Source organism: Falco punctatus (assembly GCF_963210335.1).
Source record: "Falco punctatus genome assembly, chromosome: 9".
NCBI lineage: Eukaryota > Metazoa > Chordata > Aves > Falconiformes > Falconidae > Falco > Falco punctatus.
The window spans coordinates 53,676,878-53,694,366 of NC_137589.1; the positions used below are offsets into that span (position 1 = coordinate 53,676,878).

Genomic DNA, 17,489 nt, shown 5'->3' on the forward strand with positions numbered 1-17,489 from the left:
ACATGGCCTTTATATGACTGCAGCCATGTTTTCCAAAAGAAGTAATGTTAAATGTCTGTAAATATTCCTTGCCCATTATTTTCTTCTAGAAGCATGCATTTACTTATTTATATGTAAAGTATTTCTATTTTTATACCTACCTGCACACACAGAGTAAGACTGTAAGTAAATCACATGCAAGTTTAAAATGGCAGGCTTTTCTTCCATGGATCTCTTCCTACCCTACCATTGTTTTATTATACAAACAAAATGGGGTGTTTTTGGCTTTCAGAAAATGGATCCAAGTGGTGTAAAAGTGTTGGAAACGGCAGAAGATATCCAAGAAAGGCGTCAACAAGTTTTGGACCGTTACCACAGGTTCAAGGAACTATCTTCTCTAAGGCGCCAAAAACTCGAAGATTCCTATAGATTCCAGTTTTTCCAGCGTGATGCTGATGAGCTTGAAAAATGGATCCAAGAGAAACTGCAGATAGCATCCGATGAAAATTACAAAGACCCAAGCAATTTACAGGCAAGTCCTACTGCCATTTTATTTTTCTTGTACCTTGAATTTTAGGGTGTACCAGGTCAACTGGGATAGACAGAACAAACATCTAAATGTAGCTTGATCTGAGAGTGATGAAGAAAGATGGATGCAACTACCCTTGCAAAGTGTTTAAGAGCCTGGTTACTTTGCTGATATAATTGGAATATTTCTAGTAGTGAATGAGATGCTAAATCAGCATGGAAAAAGTTACTCAATGTAATGTGGTGTAAGACCAGCTTTGTTTAATCCTAGAATTCGTTGGATGCTTTGGCTCTGTAAATAAATTTGAATTAACTCTTAATGTTTCCAGAAAAAAAGATATTTGTAGAAAATAAAATTGTATGGGTGGGACTAGCTGACAGGTTCTCAGATGTTTGAACTCTCCAGTGTAGAAGAGCAAGCACAATAATGAAATGACAAAAATTGGGGTGTTTGAATCTAGCTGTGACACATACGATACAGCTATGATTTTCAACTATGCTGTTTTATTGTTTGTTTGTCAGTACTGAATGTGCATAAAATACACTAAAAATCTTGATGCTTGGAAATGTGGAGGAGGGCTGTGCACCAAATCTCAGTCACATTCTTTCATGTTTTACTCGTAGGGGAAGCTGCAGAAGCACCAAGCTTTTGAAGCTGAGGTACAGGCCAATTCAGGAGCTATCATTAAACTGGATGAGACTGGAAATCAGATGATTAATGAAGGCCATTTTGCATCTGAAACCATAAGAGTGAGTTTTAAAGCCCTTTTTTTGGTTTTTTTTGTTGTTTTTTGCCTCTTACAGGCTTCTCCTTAAACAATTTTTGCAGATTGCATGGATAACTATATTCTAAAACACTGTTAAAAATTCTATAGGTATTTGATCTAGTGAAATCACAAGAAAATTTGTGTTTGTAAGGCTTACAGATACTTTTCTCTTTCACGAGCACCCAGCTTATATCTTTTCTTGAATCCAGTTCTGAGGTGAGCTATCTACCAGTGGAGTCTAGGAACTTGAATTGGAAAAACATCAAGATGTGTTGAAAGTCACAAGGCAAATGATTAATTATACTTGTGGTTCTTCCCAGAATGGCACAATATCAAGAGGCAGCAAATTCACAAGGCCTGGTGTCAGGGAATGTTGACCACTCATTTTTGCTTATATATAGCATTTTGATTTTCTGCAGTAATATTTATAAGTAACACAAACAACCATACCAGTCAGCCTCAGACATCTAATTTCTATGTGCTGTAGCTCAGATCAGTTCCCTGGTGATCTTCACTTTCCAGTTAAGTTGTACTGGCCATATGTTCAGATCTGTTGGTGTTCTACAGCTTTTTCTGTGAGCTCCAAGTACAGTGCTCTGTCCGCTCTGTTTATCCAGCAGTGAATCTCTTAGGACATCTGCTTCCTTAATAACAAGCAGTAAGCTTTCTTCAAATCCGTTTCTGAGATTGAGTGTTTTTTTTCTTTCTCTCTAAATCTCCCAAACCGTAATGCAGTGACAAATGTTTTTTTAAACTCTTTGCTGCTGGACTAACTAGATAGGTTTATGTTTGACAGTATTTGAGTGATAATCGATGTTTTTTAAAATTCTGAGCAAACTGTAACATGTCATGATTTGATAGTTATCTTTTACTCCTTCTCCTATGTATTCTCATTTTTCTCTGGTTATGTTAGGGTTTTTTGCGCTTAAGTATGTGCATACACGTGCATGTGCGTACCCCACCAGTAAACAGTTATGTTTGTTAGGGATACCAGCTTCTTCTCCAGGACTCATTTTGTTAAATTTGCTGTTTCTTATGCCTCGCTTCTTTCAGTGTTGGTTATGGCTGCATTTTTCCTTAATGCAAAGAACTTGTTTAAAGCTTTTTCTTTTATGAGATTTGGATGTGAGCAGTTTATAACTTTTCAAAAGGAGAACTCTTGTAGTATTTTTGGAATGATTATCAAAACTTACTTGATATGTTCATAGTTTCATTATAACTAAGAAAATATGGCGACTAAGGAAAAACAGATACTTTTTAAAATACATTATATAATATACCTCCCCCCCCCCCCCCCAAGGTAATGATTATTTTAGAAATCTCATTGTGATTGTATAATCTTTGCAACAAATAGGAAAAAAAAAGTGATACTGTGTCTTAGCTACTCAATGTAATTTGTTACTTGTGTTCTGTTTGGAGTGGTAATTTGCCTTTTAATGGTTCAGTCTTTCACGCCATACCGGACTGCACAGCGCCCAATAGTAACGGCCACCCAAGTTGGGTCCCACATACGAGTAGGTGAAACTTCTAGCTGTGCAGTGCAATTTCTTTTTGCAATACCTTCTTTCTTCCTTGGCTGACAGTTTGCACTATCCTTTTGGGCAGTGCTAGGAAATGGAGTGGCATGAGTTCTTTTCCTACCTTGAAACCTACCTGCGTGATCTTTCCAAATGAGTTACATGGGTGTCCGCCCATGCCAGATGTTCAAAAGCTTCTCTAACTGACTTTCAGGTTTCACATCTCAGTGAGCCAAGCTTTATAGATGACGGGTGGAGCAGATACTTTCCTGTTTTGCAAGTTGTGTGTCTGTGTGGGAGTGTGGTTTTTCTTTTAGTTGTCTATAAAATTTGTGGTTGCTCCCAACAGTTTTGAAAGGCAGAGAGTAACCAGAGAGAGACTCAATATTAAAACTAGTATTTGCTCCTAGTATTTCAGTATTATGTTGCTTAACAATGCTGGCTAAATACATTAACTGGTCAGTGCTAAAAGAAACGGTTAAAATAATGTGAAGTGGCACACGTTTGACTTGAAACGAAATGTGTCATTTTAAATAAAAATGAATTCTCAAATGAAGATGAGATTAACTTACTGGGAGTTGTTCAGTCTTTTACATGGAAGTCATTTGAAGGGGACAGCAGCAAGTTCTTGGTCTAGCATTAGTCTAGTATTTAAATCAGATTTTATCACAAAATGTTTACCTCATAGTTACATATACATAACTATTTGATAGCTTCATTATTAATAACAAGTGTGTAAATACTCACTTCAGTAATTCCTAATTTTGTATTGTTACTTAACCTCATTTGAAAACTGGTGTTTTTGAAATTTGAAAACTGGAGATGAAGTTAGGAGGTTTGTCCACTCTTTGTCTAAAGTAGAGTTTGGGATATACAGTTTTGGAAAAAAATTATTCTGTTGAAGTCAGGAAGGGAATTAATCTGATCTTCTCTGATACAGGATTTTAGTAACAACATCCTATTGTTCTAGACTCGGCTCCAGGAGCTACACCGACTATGGGAATTACTGTTGGAAAAGATGAGAGAGAAGGGAGTCAAATTGTTGCAAGCACAGAAGCTGGTGCAGTATTTACGGGAATGTGAAGATGTCTTGGACTGGATCAATGACAAGGTATTTTATTACCTACTTGTACTGTGATCTCAATGGGAAATTCAGTGTGTTTGTGTGGAAATTTTCTATCAACATACAGTTGCTGGAGTTCAGGTAGTCCCAGAGAGCTTTTAGAGGCATCTATACATTTTATTTAGTTTATGCATATTGCATAAGCAGTAGGTATGCAAACTACTATTTGTTCTTTTGCGGTCACAACAAGGGAGGTATTGGACTAAGAGGAGGCCTGCATGTTGGAGAGCATAGTTATAATCAATTATTTTTTTGCTTTGAGGAGACTTTCTTGTTTCTCATTGTAATCAAATTCAGGTTTCCTGTAACGGAAATCTGTAAAAGCAGGTAAATGTGTAAAAACGGAAATGTGTAAAAGCAGGTGGTTTTTATAAATGTTCTAAATTATCTGTTATAGAAAGTAGCTGGCAGAGTGTGCGTGATTACTTACTGATTGGAATATCTTTAAATAAACATTGTAAGGACATTAGGTGCAAGAGAACTGTTGTATCTTGATTCTTTGAACTCTGAGGAAACAGACCACAAACCACACTATGAATAAAAAAGGCCACAAAATGATCATACAGGTTTTCTTAATGATGGTTTGCTATTTTGTGTCACTGTGGGTTCAGACTTTAAACCCTGCATAACTGTTATGTGATGGTGCACTTTTCGTTAAGAAATCTTGAATCAGAACCTTCCAGCAAATGCCCATAAACAATCTAAAAATGTAAACAATTTCTAGTCACTGTGTGTACTCCAAAATAGGATGGGCAATTATTTTGTAGTTCTAAAAGTATGCTTTTTCTGTGTATATTTTCTTGCAGTAATTAAGGTTGTTGTAGTAGCGATCATAGTGCATAGAACAGAAAATTTATGGAAGAACTGGTTATATTCAGTAACATGAAAAATCAGTAAGAGCAAGCAAGATGAAAAAAATAATACCCTTGGTGATCTTGCATGTTTTCTATGATAATTGACAAGCGTTGGGGGGATTGGAGTGGAGTTTATTGGAGGAAACTAGTTTTAAATCTGTCTGTAAACACAGTGATTGTAACTGTCTTTGACCTATTCAAAATTAGGACAGTTTGCTTCCTGATTTTTAGTATTGATTTCCCATGGGATATACTGAAATTGTAATGGTTTTTTTTCCCTTGATTTGCTAGGAAGCAATAGTGACCTCAGAAGAACTTGGGCAGGATTTAGAGCATGTTGAGGTTTTGCAAAAGAAATTTGAAGAGTTCCAGACAGACCTTGCAGCTCATGAGGAAAGAGTAAATGAAGTGAACCAGTTTGCTGGCAAACTTATCCAGGTAAACATTTATGTGTGTTGAAAATCTCCCTTGGCAGGCCTGGTATAACAACAAACTTTTGTCTGCAACTCCCTCTTCTCCCCTCTGGCTTGGTAGCAGATCTTTAAGCTTTACTCCGCATGTGTGTAGATACTTGGCTATCTTAATTTTAAATGGTCATCATTTGATTTACTTGTTCTGCTGAACAGCTTGAATAACAGGCCCAGCTGAGAATGTTCCTGAAAATGTGGAGGGTAGTGATTAGTAAGAGAAACTGTTGTGTTTGGAGTTAAATGTGTTTCCCTTGGACAGCCAGGATTACTATTATCTTTTCTTCTGGTATGTCATCTAGAGCTTGATCAAGGAATAGAGACAGGGCAGGAAGTACTGTATTCCAGGGAACAAAAGATACTGTTTACAGCCCTCTTCCCATTGACTAATCAGTACATAGGGAAACCTAAACTACTACAAGAGTATTGAATGTTTACACAGTGAGGTTTTGGGGAAATTATCAAATTGAGTGATCATCTGGAAAGGACAGTGATTACAAGTTCCTCTCTTGAAAAACAGCAGTGTTTTAAATTTTTGTCGATGGATGTAAAACTGCAGAACATATGAAAACAGCATTTTTCCTTTGCTTGCCAGGAACAACACCCTGAGGAGGAACTGATAAAGTCCAAACAGGATGAAGTAAATGCAAGCTGGCAGCGTCTTAAGGGGCTTGCCCTTCAGAGACAAGGAAAACTCTTCGGGGCAGCTGAAGTTCAGCGCTTCAACAGGTAATGATCTTGGCTGGATCTACTGAAGTGATGTAACAGTGTTGTGGATGTTTAGTGATGCACTCAGCTGCATACAGTAGTATGAGAAGAGCTGCTGTTGTCTGTTACATTTTTTTTTTTTCCTTTCCTCATGACTTGTTGATTGAGGACCTTGTTCTAGAATTACCTTAAAATAGTCATTCTGATTTAGCTTTTCAACACTTGGCAGTTTTGTTCATTCCTGCTAATGGCAGTTTTGCTTTGCTTACCTCTGAGGGCTTTTTCCCCAGTTCTCCCCTTAAAAGGGGTCGGGTTTGGCTGTCAGATGGCTGTCAGTCTACTTGTTCTGGGGTTCTTTGAGCAGCATCTTTCTAGCCTCCTCTCCATCTACAGCACTTTGAGATTTGCTGTCATTTAAGTCAGAGAAGGGTCCAGAGTGGGAAATACCCCGACTAGGTGATGATGCTTAGTGCTGCCATAATTCCTTGTTTGCATCTTGGTGACTTGATCTGAAGAATGGTCTGCCAGTGTGCTTCAAGGTTTTTTGAGAATTCTTTTTAAAAAAAAGGTCTAATTTTTTAGGGTGGGTTTCATTGTTGTTGTTTTTGTTTCTTTTTGAAAGAATGATTATAGTTGGATGCAGTGTTTATAGGTATATGCCAGTATGTCTGGCATACATACAGGAAAACATGCTCTTTTCTTCCTTTTTCCATACAAGATAGACTGCTTTCAATTTGTGCTTTGTTTTGAAGGGATGTGGATGAAACAATCAGCTGGATTAAGGAGAAAGGGCAGTTGATGGCCTCAGATGATTTTGGCAGAGACTTAGCCAGCGTGCAGGCGCTACTACGTAAGCATGAAGGCCTGGAAAGAGATCTTGCAGCTCTTGAAGATAAGGTACCCATATGAGATGCATTTTACCTACAATTTAAATGTGGTAACCTGCTTGTAAAAGGCTAGAAGCTTACTACTCACTGTTTATGACTGGGTTTAGGTTAAGGCCCTTTGTGCAGAAGCTGACCGTTTGCAGCAGTCTCACCCAATAAATGCTTCTCAAATTCAAGTGAAACGGGAGGAGCTGATTGCCAACTGGGAACAGATCCGAACTCTGGCAGCAGAGAGGCATGCTCGCCTTAATGACTCCTACAGGTAGGAATACTGTCATGCTGAAATGACCTTTCTTCCTTATTCAGATTTGACAGAGGACTCTTGGGAGGAGGAGGAAGGGATGCAGTTTCCGAAATTTTTGGATGATTCTGATGTTTTCAAAAGGAGTCTTGTCCACCAAGTTATATTTTGCAATAACTTCTTGTAGTAAAAGAAATACATATATGATAAATACTTACAGTTTCTGGTCATTCTCTGGATGTGGATCAGTTATGGAAGCAGATGCCTTGATGTTTTTAGGGTATTTACTTTTTTCCCAATCTGAGTTGATACCTGCATTTTGAAGTACATCATCTGACTATATTTTAATTTTGGTGTTTTTTTTAAATACTCGTATTAAAAATCTGTTCACTGTGGGGTCTTCATGATTCTCTGTGAAGGCTAAAGTATGGTATGTTACTAGATGTGTTGTCCTAGACTAAACGAAGTACCCATTTCTGTGATAGCTGCTTTGTTGCTGTGGGATTTGTCTTTGTCCAGTCTTGTTCCTGTCCTAGCCTGGTTGTCTATGAAACATCATCTGCTAGATCACTGTTGAGCAGCATACTAAAAAAACCCTTACCCTAATGTGGTGGTTAGTTTACATCGTTTCTGATTTTGGTTTTTTGCTGTTTGTTCCCTCCCCTGCTGCAAGATTTATGGTGGTGGAGACCCACACAATTAATAATTTTTCCTTTGCTTTCCTTGTCATAATCTCTTCAGATCAATTAACAGCAAATATAAAAGGGAAGTAGAAACTGATCGCTTTTGCTGATGAGTGCTAAGTACATGCCAAAGGCAGTAACTGTAAAGGCATACTGAAAGGAATCAGAATTTGTTTGCTTGCAGTTCTAAGGCCGAGGCATGTGCAGTTGAAACTTTCTGTCAGTAATCCCCCACAGACACACAGTGTTACAGTTATGACAGAAGCAGTCCCATGGACCCTCTTGAAACACTCGGAGAACTATCTTGATTTCTGTTGTCTTCAACATACAGGCTTGTAGTTAGGAGTATTCCTTTTACTTTCAATGTAAGTTATATACAAAATATGTCTTTGAGCAATTGATTTTGAACCTAGCATTTTCCTGACTTTAAAAGGCTTCTTTTTTTGATTGAGAGCACATTTAGTTATTTAATATTCTGATTGCATTTTGGTATTGTCTTGGGTTTTTTCTATCTGAGGAACAGCTTTATGTTTGTAACCCTTTCTTTGGGGTAAAGATGGAGAAACTATGCAAACAAATTATTTCCAAACGTTTTTTCTTTTGCTTTCCTAAGACTACAGCGCTTTCTTGCGGACTTCCGAGACCTCACCAGCTGGGTGACTGAGATGAAGGCTCTGATAAATGCTGATGAACTTGCCAATGATGTGGCTGGAGCAGAAGCTCTTCTAGATAGACATCAAGAACATAAGGTATAAAAGTTATACAGCCAAAGCCAGTCCGCAGCCCTCAACAACTGATTTGTATGTCTTACATGGTCTCTTGAGTCACAGCTGCTGATGTTGTACCACTAGAATCCTTTGATCACGCGACTAACGCAGTAATGGATGTCCTGATTTAGTATTTTTACTTTGTTTCTTATTAGTAGATATACTATAGATATACTGGATATAATACAATACTAGGTGTAAGTATTTAAAAATGCTTATGATAATATTTTATAAAAAAATAATTAGACCTGATAGCAGTCAGTTGAACTAATGACAGTTCTAGCTCTCCATCTTGAGGAATTGCTTTAAGCAGAAAGCTTAAAACCAACATTCAGTTTCAACTTTTAACTTACATATTTATACTTGCCTTATCGATGCTGTAAGCTAATACATTTTATTCTAGTTTTCATTAGATAAATTCAAATGTATTTAAAGGTAGCTGAATGTTTTATCATTCAGGTGTGCAGACTGTTGTTTCTGTGTTACTTTCAATAGCAGTTTTCGTATTCTGACACTATTCTAAGATAAATTTTGGTAACAGCTTATTCACATCCCCTTTCATAGGGAGAAATTGATGCCCATGAAGATAGCTTCAAATCTGCTGATGAGTCTGGCCAGGCTTTGCTTGCTGCTGGGCACTATGCTTCTGATGAAGTTAAAGAAAAGGTAAGCAAGAGCTCCTAGAGGAATTTTATCTCTTTCTTCTGTGTCCCTTAATTTAAAAGTTCATTTCTTATTAAGATCATAAGCTGCAAAGTATCACTCCTCCAGGTTACAGGGCTTCCTTCATGTATTTAAGTAATGTGTGCTTTTCAGTCTCAGATTGCCAGCTTCTGCTTATCTATTAGTAGGAACTATTAGGACTATTGGTACTATCTATTAGGAACTATTAGTATATCTTTCCTCCAAAAGAAAAATGGGTTATCTGTTTATCTTGGTTTAGGTATGCTGTCAGAAGTGTCAGCAAATAATTGGTATTTCTGAATTTTGTTTTTCAAACGAATGGGGCCTCTCATGAAGTCTGCATATTGAAACATTGGTCAATCAGACAGTTCAAATGCCGCAAGTGAGAGTGGGCCAAAGAGATTTCAGAGGCTGAGAGAGCAGGATGGTTTCCTGAAGAGCTTCTCTTACAAATAGGTCTGCAGTCAAAAAGAGTGGCTGTCCATAAAATATCTCTGTGCAGATTTAAATTGGAAAAGGAGATGTTTCTGACTGAAGTCAGAAGCTTGTAGCCACTATCAAGCTTGATAAGCTGGGTAAAGACTTGTCCTCTATGAGGATGATGATGTCAGTAACAGGAGAGTGATTCTTCACACAGGAGGTAGTTTTCAGTCCACTGTGAACCACTTTTTTAGAGTCACTTGATTTTACATTGAAATGGAAACGAACCGGACTGCTAAATTAAATTATTTTATATTCCTCTTCCCAATCCGTTAGCTGACCATCCTCTCAGATGAAAGATCTGCCTTGCTAGAACTATGGGAGCTTCGCAGACAGCAGTACGAACAGTGCATGGACTTGCAGCTTTTCTACAGAGATACTGAACAAGTTGACAACTGGATGAGCAAACAAGAAGTGAGTGCCTATCTTGGAACTCTCCAGATATGGTTGATTTTCATTTCTGGCTAGACTTCTGTAGACTTAAACAACTGATATTTACTAGTGGCAGTAACTGCCACTAAACATGCACTAGTGAGCATAGTGCTGTGCAGTTACTTATCTGACTGTCAGAGTTGCTACAATGTCTGTTTTCATCTAATGCTGAAACTATTAGTTGTGACAAGTTGGCCTCAGATTGCTTTTATGTGTGTTAACTCTTGTAAAATGCTGTTTCAATAAGAAGCTAAAAAGAATTATTCAGAACCTTTGGCTGTTAGAGGCATACATGCAACACCATGCCAATACATCATCCTTTACTTTTCAATAATATCATGTGGTAAGGAACATCACTGGCCATGCTTGAGTTGCAGTAGAGCAGCTGAGCATGGAAACATAAATGTGTTTGTTTCCTTACTTCAGGCATTTCTGCTGAATGAAGACCTTGGTGATTCTTTGGATAGTGTGGAGGCTCTTCTAAAGAAGCATGAAGACTTTGAGAAATCCCTAAGTGCCCAAGAGGAGAAAATCACAGTAAGAAATTTACATTAGGGGATCACTAAACAGAAAAAGAAATAAAACAAGTGAATTTGTTGACTGGGGAGGAAACACTGCCAGAGGATGACAGAGGAGGATGGGGTTTGCTCTGCAGAACAATGCACTATTACGTGGGATGTAGAAAACAGTGGGAGAGATAGGACAGGGCTTGACTGCTACCTCAGAGAGTTGAGTAACCCATATCATGCCAGCACACGTGTGGATGAAGATTGTCAAAAATCTGCACTCTTCCACGTGTAAGGTGATGGTACAGATAAAAAAGGGTGTAACGATAGCTATCTTAATAATGGCTTTCTGTTAGTTCTACTGTGATAAACTTTTGAGAAATAATCTACTAAGTAAACTTGCACAAGCAATTTCTATTACACCAAGTAAATGGAAACCTGTTTTCTCTTTAGGCATTAGATGAGTTTGCTACTAAATTGATTCAGAATAACCATTATGCCATGGATGATGTTGCTACACGCAGAGACGCTGTAAGTATCTAGGATAGGTTTGGACTGTAGACTTTAAATCATGTTCTGCTTCATTACTCTAAATGGTATGTCTGCAATACAGGGAAAGGCAGTGGAGCTCTCCCAGAAGTACAGATACAGTGGTGGCTCTTAAGAAACTTGAAAAATTTAAAAAACTTTACTTGTTTTTTTTCCCCCAGCTGCTGAGCCGCCGAAATGCCCTTCATGAAAGAGCTATGTACCGCCGTACTCAGCTGGCAGATTCTTTCCATCTGCAGCAATTTTTCCGAGACTCTGATGAGCTAAAGAGTTGGGTTAATGAAAAAATGAAAACAGCAACAGATGAGGCCTACAAGGTAAACACAGACAAATGTTAGGGTAATTTTAAGGCAATACCAGACTTAATGTAATCAGTCTAATGATACAAAGCATCGTCAGTAAAAATGTTGCTGATAGTAGGCCGTATTAATTGCAACAGGAGGAATTGTAATTTCTTCTTGACCCCAAGGGGGATTTTCCCATCATACTGTAACCACGCTTATTAAATAGGTTAAGTATTCTGATTTAAGGTGTATTTTTGGCACTAAATCCTGTGGTGTCATCTTGGCATGTATATTAACGTAGTCTGATTTTAAAAATTCTTTGGAGACCTATAGGTACTAATTTTGGATTGAAAGGTTCTTTTTCTTTCCTCACTGGTAGGACCCATCAAACTTGCAAGGTAAAGTTCAGAAACATCAGGCTTTTGAAGCAGAGCTTTCTGCTAATCAGAGTCGTATTGATGCACTGGAGAAAGCTGGCCAGAAGTTGATTGATGTCAAACACTATGCATCTGACGAAGTGGCAGCTCGCATGAATGAAGTCATCAGCTTATGGAAAAAACTTCTGGAGGCCACTGAGCTCAAAGGTACAACTTGTTCAGAAGTATACGGGCAATTACTTTTCTAGAGAGTGTAGCTGGGAGAAGACAGGAAGCGAGTTAAATTATGTGGAAATCTTATGTCATCTTTTCCTCTTGCCACTCTGTCTCGGTCAGGTATAAAACTGCGTGAAGCCAATCAACAGCAGCAGTTTAATCGCAATGTGGAAGACATTGAGCTGTGGCTGTATGAAGTAGAGGGACACTTGGCTTCTGATGACTATGGAAAAGATCTTACTAGTGTTCAGAATCTTCAGAAGAAGCATGCCCTGCTAGAGGCAGATGTTGCTGCCCATCAGGTAAGGGAAGTAGGATTTTTCCCTACCCTTTCAGATCTGTTCTCTCAACAGTATTCACTCCAGAGACTTTTGCAGGTCTGTATTTCCATAATTTTTGTAGCTTTGGGCTTTACAGTTTATTTATCAGAAATAATCTTGAACTGAAGTGTACGTGGTACGTCCCTAAGAGCAGTATCTTCGTGACTTCGAGAAAAGTAAGCATTTTGAAAAAGTAAAATAATCCCTGCTGACCTGTATGACACTACAACATTGTTTTGTGCTGTGAATACCAACTTAAAAAGATGCACTGTGCTTTGCGTAGGAAATGATTGCCCCTTAGAGTCTCCATTTGCAAACAGCTTATTCTTACGCAGTTTGTTTTCATGTAGCTCAAAGAAATGGGAGGGGAGGGAGAACAGATCAGTTTTTAAATATAGAACTTCACAGCAAATGGTTCTTTTGTTTGCAGATGATCTTTAAGGGAATTAAATCTACAGCAAAAAGGTAACAAGATCTGGGTTCCCACAGCTGGAATTCTCAGTTGTTAATAATTTAAGAATTGTTTGTGTAGAGTAGCACATCTGTAAAGTTAATGTAATTTCAAGAATTTTTTGTTCATTTTATGAAATTGACAGATTAAACCCAATTACATTTACATAATGTGTTGGATATTATCCAGGTTATAACTATTACCAAATGATTGCACTGGCAGTGTGCAGCTGAGGTTCTCTTCTTCTCATACAATATAACTTACTAGCTGAGACCTGAAGATGTTTTCAGTCACTGCAGCCATCTTACAGAAATTCTGATGTAATGCTGTCGCTGAATTTATTTTAGGATCGTATAGATGGCATTACCATTCAGGCACGCCAGTTCCAAGATGCTGGGCACTTTGATGCTGACAATATCAAGAAGAAACAAGAAGCTTTAGTAGCTCGTTATGAAGCTCTAAAGGATCCTATGGTAGCTCGCAAGCAGAAACTTGCAGATTCTCTTCGCCTGCAGCAGCTTTTCCGTGACATTGAGGATGAAGAGACCTGGATAAGGGAAAAGGAACCTATTGCAGCTTCAACAAACCGAGGTTGGTTTATCCCGATAACTCCAGGATTTAGGTGTCAGAATTATTCTGTTATAACTTGCTTTTTTATGGAACATGTGCTTATTGTAACTAATGGTGTTTGGAGTTACGTATTTGCCATCACCCATGGTTCTTTAACTGTTACTTTGCTTCTACAATTCCAGTGGGTAGTGTAGTTTTTCATAGTGCTCTGTTGCAATAGTACTTACTCTGTAAGTTTGCCTAGCACTGGATGCAGGTGCCTTGAAATTTTTGTTTAGTCTAATGGCTCCGAATTCACTGATTAACTGTTTTGTGTCTTTCAGGCAAAGACTTAATTGGTGTCCAGAATCTGCTAAAGAAGCACCAGGCTTTGCAGGCAGAAATTGCAGGCCATGAGCCCCGCATTAAAGCAGTCACGCAGAAGGGAAATGCTATGGTGGAAGAGGGTATGTCTCAGTATTTTTTAATTCTTCCTCTTTCAGAAATTCAAATCTTTGTGCTGGAGCTTGTTCTCCAGCCCTGTACAACTAAGAATCACTGCCTGGTTTTGTCAAGGCAATAGACACAAGCCTGCTAGCAGGATGAACTTCTGGTCATTCTTTCACCTAAAAATAAAAATAGATTCCTTGATGGGAACTTGTCATGATTTTCACAGATCTCCATCTGCTCTTGACAAACACATACGAGCCCTGTATTCAGCAACTTTGTGCCTATGATATTTAGTCTCCATTTTTAAATCTGTTGAAGGCTTGCATTGGAGATACCTAATCATGATGTGAGAGGCAATCCTCTGCAAAACCAGTAAGAGTCATTCCTGCTTTTAAATAAGTAGGCATTTCTGACTGGGTGTTCTTAACACAAGAATGCTAAAAAAAATTTCCCCTATTCCAGCATTCAGAATGCAGGTCTGAAATAATATTAGCCTGCTGGCAAAACTCTGCCACTGGAAAGAGATGACCTTTCCTGCTTCATGATTGACAAGAACTGTTATGATGTGGCTTGTTTTGTTCTTAATGATTCAATTATTCCTAGTACAGTTTGACTGACGAGTACAGAGTTTTCCAGTCTGAGGCAAAAGGACAAACTGAGCTGTGCTTTCATTATTCTGGTCAGAATAGGCTACATAGGTTTAAACAGGTCTAATGTCTGACTTTCAATAAATACAAGTAATTTTTTAGTGTGTATTATTTATGTCTCCTGAAGTCCTTCAGTTCCCTCTCCTCCTGTTTCCTAGGACATTTTGCAGCTGAGGATGTGAAAATCAAATTGAATGAGCTAAACCAAAAGTGGGACTCTCTGAAAGCTAAAGCATCTCAGCGTCGGCAAGACCTAGAGGATTCCCTGCAAGCTCAGCAGTATTTTGCTGATGCTAATGAGGCAGAATCCTGGATGAGGGAAAAGGAGCCCATTGTAGGCAGTACAGACTATGGAAAAGATGAAGACTCTGCTGAGGTATTTGAGACTTTTATTTGAATCAGTTTTCCATAAACACAGCAAGGGTTTGTGCAGTGGTAAAAAAATAAGGAGCTCTGCAAATTTCAGGACACTTAACAAAAAAGGCAGAAGATTCTTGCATCAAACTGAATTTTGGCTCTCAGCCAAAAGATGACAGTTTTTTCCCCTGTCTTAGTTATTGTTGTACATGAAATTAATTTTGCTGTCCAGTATATTAAACCAATTGCAAGAAACTTAACATTTGTATTCACTCTTTTACAGTGTTGTTTTTGTTTGTTTGGGGGGGGTGGGGTTTTTTTGGCAAAGTGTAATGCGATAAATACCAGCAAATTCCTCATATGATGTTGCATTTCAATATGAGTCTGGTTTTCAGTAGTTCATTGGTCTGGAAGTAATATTTTGTCTAGAGTTATTTTACTAGTATCATTCTGTGGTCAAACACATCCCAGACACTGCTGACTGACGTTTCATCAAAATGAAGTGCAGGTTAAAGGCATACTTTCAAACTTAACGCTGTTTCCAGAGTGATATGTGGTATTCCTGGTTGGAACAAAAGAATGTTCCTGAGATAAGGCAGAGGAAAAGCACCAGAAGCATTTGGCCCCCTACCTTGCCTGTGAATAAATAGAAGTGGTTATTCTCATGAGAGTCACAAGACTGGCAGCTGTGAAAAAACCCACATTCCCTGTGTATGGAGCCAAAGTGTCTGTTTTGAGCAGAGTAATATTTGTAAAATGGCTAGGTGTACATGTTGTTTTTATCTTCGCTTTCAGGCTCTTCTGAAGAAACATGAAGCTTTGATGTCCGATCTTTCTGCTTACGGCAGTAGTATACAGGCATTAAGGGAACAGGCCCAGTCATGCAGGGTAAGGAAAGATGCTAATCATGCCACTGAAATTCTTGGGTCAGCAAAAGGTAAAGACAAAGCTTAATAACAGTTGTTGTTTTTGAGAACTTATTTCAGACCGTACTTGGTTTTCTCAAAAAATTTAGTGGTCTGGTTTTGTAATCCTGACAGAAAGCTGTGTTGCTTTGGAATAAAACAGTATAATATGCTGGGTTTCAAGGTTTGAGCCCAGGCAGCACCTAAACTAAGTCTATCTGCATTTTTTTTCAACAATCTATCTTGTTTTTTCAACTTGTTGAAAAGTTTAAAAGAACAATTTTAAGACACTACAGTAGCTTTATTAACTAAGGGTGAAGTATTTTTAAAGACAACTACATTGATTGTAATAAACATGGAACAACTGATTTTTCTTGTGCTCCTTCTTCGTTAGCAACAAGTTGCTCCCACAGATGATGAAACTGGGAAAGAGCTCGTTCTGGCACTCTATGATTATCAAGAGAAGAGTCCCCGGGAGGTGACTATGAAAAAAGGAGATATCCTCACCTTACTCAACAGCACCAACAAGGTATGTTCTTGCCTTCTGGTTTGCTGAGCTGCTTGGCTGACTTGGTGGTGTGTGTTTGCAGAGCATGGGGGGGGAGGGTTGTTGCTTTTTTGGTGGGTTTTTCTTGGGGGGTGTGTGTGTTGTGGTGGGGGTTTTTTAGTAAGAGCATTTAAAGAAGTTAAAGACTTTGCACATTTAGTTCATGTTCCCATTCAGTGCTTTAGCATACCTCTTCAGTTTATTCTTGTGATTCCACTATAGCTGCCAACTTCCCTAAGTCAGATGAACAACATACGCTATAGGGCATGTGTCTGTGAGACAACTTACTTCCCTGCTGTTGAGGAATTTTTGACCAAACACAAGGGGAGACATGGAAATATAGACCGAGGTGTCTTCCAGACTGAAATGATCTCCATAAAAAGAGCAAACTTTTGTGAGCATCACTGGGGTTTTTTGTGTTATTTGAAGACTAATTTGCAGCTTTCAGTTGCTCAGCATAGTTTATGCTCGGTGCTTCCCTCACAATGTTTTTTTTTCTTTCCAGGACTGGTGGAAGGTTGAAGTTAATGACCGTCAGGGATTTGTACCAGCTGCCTACGTGAAAAAACTAGATCCTGCCCAGTCTGCGTCCCGAGAGAATCTCCTGGAAGAGCAAGGCAGCATAGCATTGCGACAGGAGCAAATTGACAACCAGTAAGATCTAACTGATGAGATGACACCCATCCGGCATTTATTGGTGTGGCCTTTGCCTCACATATGCCAGAGGTTTAGGTTGATGCCTCTTACACTAGAGCAAAACAAGGGGCTTCTTTACCAAGGGCACCATAATCAGTTGTTTTATTCTTACTCTAGATTTTCTTGTTGCTTTTCCCATTTTTTAACTGTAAAACTCATGACATAGAGCTCAACTTGCTGTCTGACTTCAGCATTTTATGTGTTCCTTTTGTTGTTGTACCTAACAACTTTAACTTGTTTGTGAGTTATATCTGTCTTAAGGAGCTCTTGTATTTGTAGTTGTCACTTCTTAATGTGTGATCTGTTTTAAAAAGCTTTCTTAAATTTGGTTACATAAAGTACAGTATGCTCCCTATATAGGGCTGCCTCTGGAGGTGACCTCCTTAGGAGCTGTGACTACTTTGGTGGTAGCTCATTACTCTTTTTTTTTTTTTTCCCCCCCCCCTGTAATGTGGTGCCATTATGGGGGCTAAAACATGCCCCGCCCCTGCCCTCTTAAAAGAGGAACGTGCCATTGT

The 17,489-nt window shown here is 38.6% G+C and overlaps 1 protein-coding gene across 8 annotated transcripts in view; it reads left to right on the forward strand.

Annotated features, from left to right (window-relative positions):
* Positions 1–17,489, forward strand: part of SPTAN1 (spectrin alpha, non-erythrocytic 1) — a 53,448-nt gene that overhangs the window by 8,391 nt on the left and 27,568 nt on the right. For 7 of the 8 annotated variants that reach the window (XM_080402578.1, XM_080402577.1, XM_080402574.1 and 4 more), the window contains exons 2-22: positions 272–511; positions 1,132–1,257; positions 3,762–3,902; positions 5,060–5,206; positions 5,831–5,964; positions 6,696–6,840; positions 6,938–7,092; positions 8,368–8,503; positions 9,086–9,187; positions 9,962–10,099; positions 10,544–10,654; positions 11,077–11,154; positions 11,334–11,489; positions 11,836–12,040; positions 12,170–12,351; positions 13,168–13,411; positions 13,714–13,836; positions 14,625–14,842; positions 15,619–15,711; positions 16,123–16,257; positions 16,781–16,929. In XM_080402578.1, coding sequence (XP_080258704.1) covers positions 275–511; positions 1,132–1,257; positions 3,762–3,902; positions 5,060–5,206; positions 5,831–5,964; positions 6,696–6,840; positions 6,938–7,092; positions 8,368–8,503; positions 9,086–9,187; positions 9,962–10,099; positions 10,544–10,654; positions 11,077–11,154; positions 11,334–11,489; positions 11,836–12,040; positions 12,170–12,351; positions 13,168–13,411; positions 13,714–13,836; positions 14,625–14,842; positions 15,619–15,711; positions 16,123–16,257; positions 16,781–16,929 — 3,155 coding nt within the window. In that variant the 5' untranslated portion in view covers positions 272–274. Of the gene's footprint in view, positions 1–271; positions 512–1,131; positions 1,258–2,695; positions 2,789–3,761; positions 3,903–5,059; positions 5,207–5,830; positions 5,965–6,695; positions 6,841–6,937; positions 7,093–8,367; positions 8,504–9,085; positions 9,188–9,961; positions 10,100–10,543; positions 10,655–11,076; positions 11,155–11,333; positions 11,490–11,835; positions 12,041–12,169; positions 12,352–13,167; positions 13,412–13,713; positions 13,837–14,624; positions 14,843–15,618; positions 15,712–16,122; positions 16,258–16,780; positions 16,930–17,489 lie in introns of those variants that run through there. The other variant, XM_080402581.1, reaches the window with a different exon arrangement.